Below are 12,983 nucleotides of genomic sequence, written 5' to 3'. Positions count from 1 at the left end.
TCTGCTGTCAGTTTGGAAATGCACAGCACAAAAATACTGTGATTTCTCAACAAGAGTACTAAAAGGTCTGATGCTTTCTGAATAAAATTCATACAGCTTCTAGCCTATGCAGTCAAGTTATGCCCACAGAGTTACTTCAGTTCATCTTGAAAGCATCAGGCATCCTTCCTGGTTTCCACATTCATGGGCTTTATATAGTTCTACAGTTGCTTGGAAAGTCATATGATAACACTTCATTACACTTCCTCGCAGGTGGTGCTTTGATACCTAGGAAACCACACTGCAATTCTGCAGAGTGGCTTGACAGAAGCATTTCTTTAACAATTCGTAACAGATGGGTTATTATTTATTACTTCTGTTATGACTTATTAAATCTGTATTATGTGCCTTTATTTAGTTTCTAGTTCTTTGGTTTTTACTGTCAGCATTTGCATTCTTCAATAAATTCAGATTGAAAGTGTCTCAGAAGACAGTTCTCTTCTGTGTGATACAGAGCAACGTTGGCTTCTCAGTGTCTCTTGAAACTGTGCTGTTTGCATAATAGATAATAAAAACAAAATGTTCCATACAGGAAATAAAAATAAACTGAGCAATATCTCCATTAAGTTGTAATATCAAAATTAAAAAGAGGAGAGAACAAATCTTTGTGCAAATTAATATTAAAAATAAAAAGAATAAACTAAATTTAGAAGAATTATAAATCATTGCCGCTACATAATAGCTTCTGTAAATGATTTATGCTGATTATCTCTTTCAAGATGTTTTCAGTTTAGTAGATAAATATTCTCTCCACAGTAAGAAGTCAGAGAGGCTAAATGTCAGCTTGCCTAACATCACTCAGAAAGTCAGTGTCAGAGACTAGACTATAATTCTCACATCATCTAATATTTTGCCTAATGTTTTACCTGCATATTCTCTTTTATTAAGGAAATTGAAAAGAGGAAAATCTTACTGTCTCCCTGAGAAGTGTGAAGTATTCTTGCTTCACGGGTACTGCAGAGCTTGTAACAAGACTCCCCTGCACAAAGCAGTTATTGACAGTGTGCTGTGCTGCACATCGACCCATTTAGGCTCCTTGATGCTTCATTAAGAATCACTATGCAAAACAGGGTCTTTAGAACAAATGTAGTGCAAGATCAATATAGATTGGCCAACACCAGTATCCAGTCCTCACAAGGATGTCGCACAAAAGCAAAATGACAAATTCATCTCATGTTCAGTCAGAAAATGACAAGAAAGCCAATAATGTGTTTTCTCATTTTATATGTGTAACTATGAGTTTTTTGTTTGAGAAAGTCCCATCTTCTTTCTCTCAATCCATAAATAGTCATTACATAATGAGTGTTTGTCTTTACTTTCCATTGCATGTAAGTAAGCAATGTAGAAACATAATGTTCTATACTGCATTATGAACATGAAATTCACAACCATCAGTTAGCCTCTTCTGTTGTGCCTAAGAAACCATAATGGAAAAGTTGGATCAATTTTTGCTGTGATCACTATTATATTTCTGTTCCCTCTTTTTGCCTGCTTTTTTTTTTTTTTTTTTTAAAGTGTTCTATTTTTCTATTTACCTCAACCTAAGCCAGTTTAGAAATAAATGTAACTTGAATGAGAATAAGAGCCAGGTTTTTGGAGAGTAAGTTCATTGTACATTGTACATTGCTCTGAAATGAAGCAAACTACCTGGAATTTTCAAACTACAAGAGAAGTAAACTTTATTGCTCTTCTCTAGTTTGTTTCCTTCATGATTTGAAAACCCAGTAGGAGGACACTGATATCAATTTTATAACTAACTTGCCACATGTACTCAAAGAGTGGTGGTATGAAAGTATTAAGTCTGCTTATGAGATTAAGCAATACCTCCTTTTCGGTAGCTGTCTGCCAGCGTGTTTAATGTGTAGAAAAAAGAAAAACAAAACAAAACTAACACCACTACTTAAGTGCAAGTCCTAGTTACAAGATAAAAAATAGATGAATAATCTTTACCATCACTTCAACGTGGTATTTAGTGGCTTCTTGAAGGTACCATATAATCTTTTGAATGGCTTAATCGTTTCTTTCTTTACAGCTAAAGGGAGAAGAGTCATTATTAACCCTGGTGTTCTCACAACATTTTCAGGGTAGAACTTCACTGAATAAGTGCCACTTGGATTGCTAAGGATGGGATCTAAGGTTTATAAAACACTTGCTATTGGAAAGCTAAATAGAAAGAATGTGCTGACCCTTATGATTTTACAAGATTATGTTCAAGGAGCATGAAATTCCTCAATCTTGTGCAAATTGAAGTCTCTAATCCCAAGCTACTTACTGCTAAACAAAAGCAAAAAGTGTTGCTGACACTGTATTTCTCCTTCCAGTCATAATTTCATTGCAGCATGTTTATTCATTTTAGTTACTTTTCAAAGGTCTGATTTTCTAAACAACATCATTTTTAATTAGCTGGGGAAGAAGAAATAAGTAGAAGTAACTGATGAAAAATGGACATGTAATTTCTTGAATATGTCTGGAATTATCACTTACTCAAATGCATAGTAATTGAAGGTTGTCACTGTCTAATGTTTGCTCATTGGTCTGTGTAAAATTAAGTGGTGATTTGAGTCCCATAGGATTTGGATAGTACTTTCAGCACAGAAGGCAATAATTAGCATCATTACTGACGGCCTGTGTAAGTAGGCCACGCATTGAGTAGAGGCAAAAAACAAAGAAAAAAAAGCAAAAGAAAAAACCAAAAAAGAAGAAAACAAAACCTCATAGCTTACCTTCTTATCCTTAAAGGTTTTATTCCTTTATGTCAGAGTTCAGTCAGACTGGAGTAGCAGCCAAAGGAAATTTGTTTTATCTTGTGCCCACTCTGTGCTTGTTCTCTCCAAAAAAGCAAACATTTCAATTTCAAGAGCCAGTAAATCAAGCAATCCATACAAACATAATTTCCAAATAAAATTGCAATCCAAGTTAGAAAACACCAACAGATAACAAATCCACACTTGCAAAGGGATGATAAAAAGCTTTAGACATTGACAATGAAAGTTGAAGTGAAGCAAAAGGCAATACTTCTGTGGAACCCTTTGTCACACTTTTAGCTGTGCTATAACTATAGCCTGAATAAGAATCGTCCATGCATGAAAGTGGAGATAGCTGTCAAGGACACTCACAGAACTTTATCTAACTTTCAATTTCTGTTTGCCTAATAATTTTGTAATGACTGTGGACTCTTTTGGAGTGAATTTAAGCCAACGACAATAGGTTTGCTTTGGGAGAAAAACACTACACCACAGCAAGAAAAGTGTGTTACTGGCCATGAATATGGTCATGGTGGCATGGTGGATAAAGGAATTTGATGGCATCTTTAATTATGCAGATTTTTGATTTTATGGCCCAGGTATAGCACTTAGTGGGTGATGCAGGGAACAAGAATCAACCTACTGTGTAAAATTGTCAATGAATTTATTGGGTGTGGTAGATGTTATGAATTATTGACATGGTATATTTCTTTTTCTAGGTTCTATCCTTAGGGGCTGATGTTCTACCGGAATACAAACTCCAAACACCTCGCATCAACAAGTTTACTATATTGCACTATAGTCCTTTTAAAGCTGTCTGGGACTGGCTTATTTTGTTGCTGGTAATATACACCGCCATATTCACCCCTTATTCTGCTGCCTTCCTTCTGAATGATAGCGAGGAACGGAAGAGAAGAGAGTGTGGATATTCTTGCAGCCCACTGAATGTTGTAGACTTAATTGTGGATATTATGTTTATCATTGACATTCTAATCAACTTCAGAACAACATATGTAAACCAGAATGAAGAAGTGGTAAGTGACCCAGCAAAAATAGCAATTCACTACTTCAAAGGCTGGTTCCTAATTGACATGGTTGCTGCAATACCTTTTGACCTGCTGATTTTTGGCTCTGGCTCTGAAGAGGTAAGCTTAAGTAAATGAGAAATCTTAAATCTGAAGTTTTGACTTTACTACAATAATCTGTATATCCATATATATATATTTTACTAATCGATTAATAAGCTTTTTAGTAGTTACAGCTTTTAAACTAAAGATAAAATTAAATCCTTTTTAGTACAGTAATTCAGAATATTGTCTGTGTCAAGGAGTGTTGTCCTGTCAATGTATTTCATTAACAGGAGAAAAAGTTGAATAATTCAACTAATGTTTTTCAATTAATCCATATTTGGTATTACCACTATAAATAAATGAAATAAATATAATGTATGAAGGATTTGTTCTAATGCTTTTATTTTAGAATTTCTGCTCCTTTGATTTGGTTCTTGCTTTGTAAAAATTATCCATAAAGAATCCAAATGTCGTGTTGGTATTAACACAGTAAAATGGATGATCTCTATTCAAAATCTTTAGATCAGATGTCTAGTTTGTGTAAAACAGATTAGATGAAGTGTAAACTGTGTTATTTGATAACAATTTACAAAAACATCAGGTTGTTGTTTATTTTACCAAGAACATGGGCTACCAAAAGAAGATTTGGGGTGAACCTTGCCAGACAGACAGTTCATGTGGCTAATGACTTCATTCATTCTGTAGAATGGGTTAACAGAATGCTCAATATATGCATCTGAAAATTGCCCAAAGGTGCATATAAGACATACATTGTATTCTGGTAGCCTGACCCACTTCTGCCTTCTTCCAAAGAATTTTTATTTAATTTAAGAAGGTCTAAAGTTGTAACATATATTTTGATGAGAACTGAACTGACAGGTAGAGAGTTGTGTTTATTTCTTATTGTGATGTATAGAATACCGGGGAAAAAAAACAGCAAATCCAGCAAAATATGATTCTGCTCTTTTCAAAGAGCAGACATCCATTTCTTAAAGAAGCAGTTTTGCACATACTGATATAAAGGAGAAAAAGGTTTATCGAACATGTATACATTTCATTAGCTGAGGAGAGAAAAGTAAAAACACTGAATTAATCAGCAATCTTAGCCTGAAATTTGATTGCATTCCTCTATGCCATGATATAAATAAGTCAAAACCTTTTTGCTTTTAAAATTAATTCACTTTTATTAAAGCCATTTATGAAACAATAAATATTTTTATATCTGCCTCAAAAGTCTGAACTGAATTCTGAACATACACTATCTATCCTCACAAGTGACATTTGAACCTATGTATTTAAGAGTCAATGCAAAACAATTAGTGCATACGTAGAAGTACATTGAGAGTCTTGTAAGATCTTTAAGTTCTACAAAAAATCAGAAGTATGATGTATATTAGTTGTGCTTTTTTTCATTTTCTCAAAATGTATAAAATGAAAAAGTTTTCTTGTACCTCTGAATAAAATGATCTAATTCAGCAGACATGGAAATCAAATATTAACAGTCCAATCAATAGTGATTTTCCTACTGATTTAAACATGAGCATACACATTCAAGGTAAAATTACTCTCCAGAGTAATCTGGAGACACATGTAGTGTAATAGCATGCAGTGGAAGTAAATTTTGTTAAATAAATGCAGTAAGAAGAAAAAGTAATAAAAAGAACAGAGAGAATGCATTAACAGTTCTCTTACCAATAGAGAACTTTTCTGTACAGAATGTGACTAAAAAGCTCAGAGATTCAAGAGAAACTTTGTTCACCTTTTGCTTTTATTATGTGTGATGGATCTCAGTCTTTCAGAATTTTTTTTCTACAGTTTTGATGACATGCACACATAAAAGACAAATATTTTGACAATGGCATTACTTGGACCATATCATTCCCTTGCAAGAACAGTCTTCTCTTTCTGATCACTAAGCACTCATTGCGGCCAAAAATTATGTTCAGTGAAGAGAAATGTGGAACAACATGAATCACAATGGGGACAAATTCCAAAGCTCAGTGAAGGAGTTCTTATTGGATTTCACCCTGAGCATCATTCTCTACATCTCCCTTGCTACAGAAATCTTTAACAACAAAGTGCTAAATGCTGAAGTTTAAAGGGACAGTTTTTAACATAAGATAAAATCAAAGGTTAATAGCAAACAAGTGCATTCCTGCAAATCAGTATACAAACATCAAAACATGGAATCTGGAACATAAATTATTGGATCATGTAATGAGTTTTTCCATATTACAGTGGTAAGTAATAAGTAATTGAACAGTTATCAGGAAAAAGTTTGTTTACCTAACCAGTAATACAGACATTATGAAGAGTTAATCATGCCATAATGAATTCTCTCTTTCATTCATGATACTGAACATGTCAATCACGTTCTCTAAGCTGCTATGTACTGTAGTTTTGCTTCCTATATTGCTAACTGTAACATTTCCACAGTAATCCATTTTGATAGTTTAGTGAGAGGAAGAAAATATAAAACTGTTGCAATGAATCCTTTTTCATTTAATAGATTTTTTTCAGTCATGAGAGTTCTCTCTTTTATGAAAAAGCTGTTTTTTGTTACCTGGAGATTCTTCAGAAAAGATCCCCTATGAACAATTGTACTGAACTCTCTCCTTATTAAACAACATAAGCTCCTAAGAGAGCTCTGTGTGTGCTCACCCAGCTTTGAAACACCTTGATATCAAACTGAGTCTAGAAAGGGCAGGAGACAATAATTCAAATAGTACATGCAGCAGTATCTGAATGCTTCCATTTGAGCTATACTTTGTCAGCCTCAGAAAGCAACAGAGTATGACAGTTTACTTTCCAATTTCTGAACTTAGGAACTAATATAATTTAAAATGATTTTTTTTCTGTTTAAAAAGACTCTTAAAATGATTATGGCTGGTAGTAAATGTTTGCCTTTCTGTGTATGTGTGCTTTAAATATTAAGTAATATCTCCAACACTAGGGAAGAGAAAAAATGGGTAAATAGACTTGCTTTCTATTCTTTTGAAACTTTATTTTTAATCATGGTGCTCATCAGAGAGATCTGGTTCAGATTTTAAATAATTAATAGTTGCAGTGGCACAGGTCCTTAAAACATACACAGAGATAATGTCCATGTATAAGTGAAATGCTGCTAAATATTTCTGTTTATTTTTAGATATGTAGATTTAAAATAAGGCAATTTTTCATGTATTCACCACCTTTACACTTCAGAGATAGACATGTAGTGAAAAATCAGATGGGTGTAGAGCAAAACAGAATTTCTTCCCTTTCATCTAGAACCTACTGCAGTAAAATATATCGACAAATGGTGGTATGGTTTTAGGAAGATAATTTTCATATTTTTAGTTTTATTTGAGGCCAGAATACTTAACTGAAATATGCAGAAAGGCTCCTTTTTCTGTTTCTACGAATAATATTGATCAAAGCCATTTTACAAAACACGATTTTACAAAAACTAATTTACAAAACATAAACCAAAAAAACATCAACAGAAAAATGCTGCATTAGGAAAAAAAAAAATACATCACGATACCTATATACAGCATACACACAAAATGTAAGAGTGAAAGTATCTTCTATTGGTAGCAATAAATAATTTAAAAAAAATAAACAGGTGGTTTTGGGGTAAAATGGAGACATACATTCAAAGTACTCTCGTTCCTTTCTAAGTTTTGATATATCTTCACTCTACTACATAGCATATTTGTTAAGTAAGCTTAAAAGAAGAATGCCACAGTTCTAGAATAAGAGATTGAACCTGATAGTCCTGACTGCAGCACCACTGATCAGTATGCTTTAACATCACCTTCAAAAGGTTAAATTCTGGCATGTAATAAAGATTTTTCCCAGAGAGAAAAAATATAGCTGTGTTTAATGATATAGTACTCATGCCTCGTAGATTTAATTGCAGGCTTCAAGAAAGGGCAAGGGGTGCTGATTATTTTACAAAAAAAAAAAAAAACAAAAAACAAAAAAAAAAAACCCAGAAACTACTGAGAAACTGAGGACCTTACAATACCAGAAAGCTGGAAAGAACGCTGGCAGACGAAACACTGTGTAAGCAAATGCAACTTAATGCACATTGGAAGAGACATGTTGAGCTTCTCATACATACCAGTGTTTTTTTTTTAATTTATAAAAGAGAAAATAAGACATGACATTATAGATTTATACATTAATGATAATGGATGTTATGAAAAAATGAAGGAAAAAAAACCCCCACACAAATATAGAGCAAAACTATTTGGCCATCAGTGGGAAGGTCATGAGTCATAAATGACTTTTTGTACAAATAGAATACTATTTATGCAGATAATAAATTAGGTCAAAAATACCAGCTCTCTCTTCCAGACTGATATAATAATAATTTCTGAATAATACCCTCTGCAGAGATGGATGCCTTTCTCTTTCCAATTGTGCTGTCATCGGTTGCTGTCCATCAAAGTAGCTTGCTGCCATGATCCCTTCATCATCAGGACCCAAGACATTGTTGGTATAAACAAATCTCATTGTTAAAAAAGAAGACTAATCAGAACTTAAGAGTACTCTACTGTAATAAGTAAAGATTTTGTAAGTCCACATCCTATACTCAGAAAATATTTGTCCAGGAGGCAAACTTTAACTTTTCTCAAGGAAGAACTGAACAATTATTCCAAAATAATTAAAGATATCTTTCGCACCTTGGGTGGGGTAATATGTACAATGTACATATATGTAATATATACATATATAATATATTATGTATGTCAAATGGACACTTTATCTACAGACAGGAGGACATATCCAGGATGAGATCCTGGAGAGCAGCTCCACAGAAAAGGATCTGGGGTTCTGGTTGGTGGCAAGCAGAATTTAGTCAGAAGGGTGCCCTGGCAGCCAAAAGAGCCAGCCATACCCTGGTCTGCATCTGGCTCAGTGCTGCAGCCAGGCAAGAGAAGGAATTGTCCCACTCTGCTCTGCACTAGTGTGACCTCACCTCAAGTACTGTGAACAGGTTGGGGTACCAAAACATAAGGGCATAAAACTAATAAAATTATTGGAGAATGTCCAAAAGAGAGCTACAGAAATGTTGAAAAGTCTAAAGGGGAATACATCAGGAGCTGCTGAGTTCACTTGGTTTGTTTAACCTAGAGAAGAGGAGAAAGGAAAGAATTCATGCTTTCCACCTCTACTGCCAGCTCTACTTCTAGAGTCAGTGCCTCTCCATTGTGTTAAAGAAAATATAAACTCACAGTGAGTTTCTTGATTGTTTGAAACATATCTAGCTCCACTCTGCTGATTTCACCCTGAATACTTGAGTTTACTTGCATTCTATATATCAGGTATACTCCAGAGCTCACATGCATGCAGTATCTAAGCATAAGTTTGACATTGAGGATGCATAATATTAACAAGTCTTATCTTAAGGATAGTGTGAAAAATTGTTGACAAATTTGGGATTCACAGTCTATTTACATATATTTTTACAATGCAGTGGAAGAAAATGCTGAATCTTACATAGTTGTCAAGATATGACTACATCAGTAATAAAATGGTTTCAACTACACCACTAGAACAAATGCAAGATTTTCTAACTTTTACTCTTGTCATTAAGGAATTATAGTTAGTGGCAGTATTTGCGCACTGAAGCTTAATTTAGGAATAGCTTTTGGAAGGATATTTGGTTTCACAGACTATTGAGGTCACAATCAATGAAACAGCCTTTTTAATAGAAATTCTTCCTGATTTGTTACCCAGCTTTATTGTCCATTAACCTCTTGCTTATTTACTCAAAAACATTGACAGTTAAAAGTTGAATAAATTGTCCCAGCAGCCAAAAAAGTTTTCAAGGTTCATACTTGATAAGAACATGTCTAGAAGAAAGGTTATGGTGTCAGGAGATTATTTGTACTTCCTTTTTAAACAATCAGTGGATTTTAATTCAGCTGTCAGTTTCTTTGTTTTTGGCGTCTTTCATTATCACATATAGCAGATCAAGAATAATAATCAAAATGAAAGAGTATTCAGCAGAGAATGACAATGGTCAATATATCTTCATTTAAAATATGCACTGCTTATTGTTTTCTTCACTGATTTTGTAATAAATTTGATAGTTTAAACAAAATAAAATAAGGATTACATTTGAAAGTGTTACTTTATTGCTTACTTCTGAAACATAATGGAATTTCTTCTGCATTATTCATGCTGTCTAATTGAGAATAAATTTGCTAACAAAAAAAAAATCATTTTCTGTTTATATCTTTTATTTTTACAGACAACAACATTAATAGGTCTTCTGAAGACAGCTAGACTGCTGCGTTTGGTGAGGGTAGCACGGAAATTGGACAGATATTCAGAATACGGTGCTGCAGTTCTGATGCTCCTTATGTGCATATTTGCACTAATTGCACATTGGCTTGCTTGTATTTGGTATGCCATTGGAAATGTAGAAAGACCTTACTTGGCTCATAAGATTGGCTGGCTGGATTCTTTAGGAGAGCAATTAGGAAAACACTACAATAAGAGTGATGCAAGTTCTGGACCATCCATCAAGGACAAATACGTTACAGCACTTTATTTTACATTCAGCAGTCTGACAAGTGTAGGATTTGGAAATGTTTCTCCAAACACCAACTCAGAGAAAATCTTTTCCATCTGTGTCATGTTAATTGGCTGTAAGTAGTTTTACCTTATTATTTTTGGATATTTTTTCCCCTTGGTGTTTGAATAAATGACTTAAAATCTAAGCTAATAAGATTATAATAATGCAGCTAGAAGGGCAAATTCATAAAGAAATCAATGGTTTTATGTGAAAAAGTTTTGTGATAACACAGTTTAAGGAATTCTGAAGTATCTATGTTTCTTAGGTGATATTGGACCAAATTAAAATGGATATTAGACAAAACATACAGTTTTTTAAGGTTGATGAGTATCTAATATTTTTAAATATTCTTTCTACTAGAAGTATATAAAACTTATTTGAGCATTTTAGTATACTGGCATGAGATTTCCAAAAATATGTAGTACATCCAGTGAAAAACCATATGCCCATATATCTTTTCTTGCTTATATCACTAGCTGAATCAGTGTAATAAGCAATGTAAGCAGTACAGGCTATCTATACTGAGAATTCTGTGTTTCTGATGTCCAGACAACCAAATGGTCAGTTAATCTATTTTGTTGATTGGTCTGAAGGTCTATGAAAGACACTAGCCAAATTGTACAAGTTAGCCTTTTTTCATGCAGTACTCCAGAAAAAGAATTGTCTGTTGATAGAGAATCTGCAGATTGATCTAAAATGTATGGCAATTCCACTGCAGTCTCCTTTTTGACTCCCTGCTAGTTAATCTGTTCAACAATTTCATGCTTCTGTAGATCATACTACTTATAGGTAATGTGTATAATTGTAAGGCTTTCTAAAAATAACCACTGATATAGGCTAGTTTAGCAATAGGGGTCAATATATTAACTTGTGGACCAATATATTAGTTTGGCAAAATAAATTAATGTGCGCTAGTTCTAAAACTTTCCACTTCAGCTTTGCTTGGTATGTGAACAGCTTTCTTTTTCTGAATGATCCTGCTTCACAGAAGCACTGAAGTCACAACAGTCTACTCTTATGTTTGCATCCACCAGGTGCAAGGACTTTTTTGGGGTTGTTTTTCTGTTATAGTGTACTATAATAGAAAGTTGCTCATTATGGCATAACAAGCAATAGGAATTTGCTAAATTGGGGAAAAACAGCTGTAAGTCAGCCAAAGGATATAATGATGAAATCTAAGAAAGAATAAAGGAGTGGAAACAAGTGGTCATATGAACACCATGAAAGCAACTGGTGCCTGCCCAGAGGGAAGACATTAGGTATATTAATGAGTTCATGGAAAAGGATGAATGTATATGACAATGTATTGCACATATATATCTTAATTATTTAAATGTAGAACCTGAACTTTGAGAGCTTGCACTTGATTTATGAAGTCACCCAGTACATATTGTGAGAATGTAGGAATGTTGTTTTCTAATACCACATTGGAATTAGAGAGTTTTCCTTCCGGATTTAGGATGACAGATATTCAGGACTAGTATAATCATATTTTTAAAGAAATAAGCATACTTTTTAGAATGCCATTGACTGATTTCTTGGAGCTTATTTATAAGTGAATTGGATTTGTTTGAAACACTTGTGTTTTTCACTGGAGTTTAATACTTGAATATAAAGTTGCATATAAAGCATTAAAGGTAGATAATCCACTGAATCTTTTTTCCTTTACATATAAGAAGTAATAGGCTCTTTCGAGAAAAAAAAAAAAAAAGACGAGTATCCTAATGGTGATATAATATCCTCTCTTTTGGCATTTTAATGAAATGTACTTGAATAAGAGGGAAAAAAATTGTTTAGGGAAGGTAAGTGAAATGCATGAAAACATCCTAATGCCTCTTGTGATATAAGAGAATTTTATTTATGTCAGGTCTGGTATTCAGACACATCAGTAGCTTGAAGAATTAGAAGCAAAGCTTCAATTAATTATTAAAACTGAAATCCTTATTTTACACATCCAGAAAAACTCCAAATGTCTTGGTACAATTTACTTGAATTCAGATATGTTTTTAAATGCATCACTGAGATTGGGTGCAACAGTACATTCCAGCCTCAGTTATTTTAAATTGAGAACCCCTCCAGCATCTGAAACTGATCCTTTAGTCTAATCAATTGTATTCAGGTAAAAGTTGCTCAAAATCTGTAATCCAAACTGTTATCCAAGTGTTGTATGTCAGCGTATCAGTGTCTGTAAGAAAATTCTGTATAGGGTAAAGAACTGAATGTCCAGTAGATTTAGGAAACTATAGCCCATCATTTTTCAGATAGCCATAGTTATATCTTACTTGTTGATTTTAAACCTGAACTACAAATTTATGTATAGCTTTTTATCTCTGCCTTTTGTTCTTTGTACATAATTTTAGTTCCTAATTCTTAGCTCTTATGGAGTGTGTAAAATTTGATGAACCTAACTTGCAAGTTCAGGGCTACAGGTCTCTAAAGATAAATATTTCCAACTTGTTTACCATTCCATATTTAACCTTCTTCTGCAAAGTTGGTACTGATATAATCAAATAAATAAAAAAGTTCAAGTACATCAAATCCACATGTAGTCTCACC

The 12,983-nt window shown here is 33.6% G+C and overlaps 1 protein-coding gene across 5 annotated transcripts in view; it reads left to right on the top strand.

Moving 5' to 3' along the window:
* KCNH7 (potassium voltage-gated channel subfamily H member 7) overlaps nt 1-12,983 on the top strand; it is a 213,303-nt gene that overhangs the window by 163,851 nt on the left and 36,469 nt on the right. For all 5 annotated transcript variants that reach the window (XM_031599550.2, XM_090143856.1, XM_090143857.1 and 2 more), the window contains 2 exons: nt 3,503-3,928; nt 10,101-10,500. In XM_031599550.2, the coding sequence (XP_031455410.1) occupies nt 3,503-3,928; nt 10,101-10,500 (826 nt within the window). The remainder of the gene's footprint in view (nt 1-3,502; nt 3,929-10,100; nt 10,501-12,983) is intronic.

The sequence above is a fragment of the Phasianus colchicus genome, chromosome 7, assembly GCF_987193195.1.
Source record: "Phasianus colchicus chromosome 7, bPhaCol1.hap1.1, whole genome shotgun sequence".
In the NCBI taxonomy this organism is placed as follows: Eukaryota; Metazoa; Chordata; class Aves; order Galliformes; family Phasianidae; genus Phasianus; species Phasianus colchicus.
This window is presented reverse-complemented; position numbering and strand designations above follow the sequence as displayed.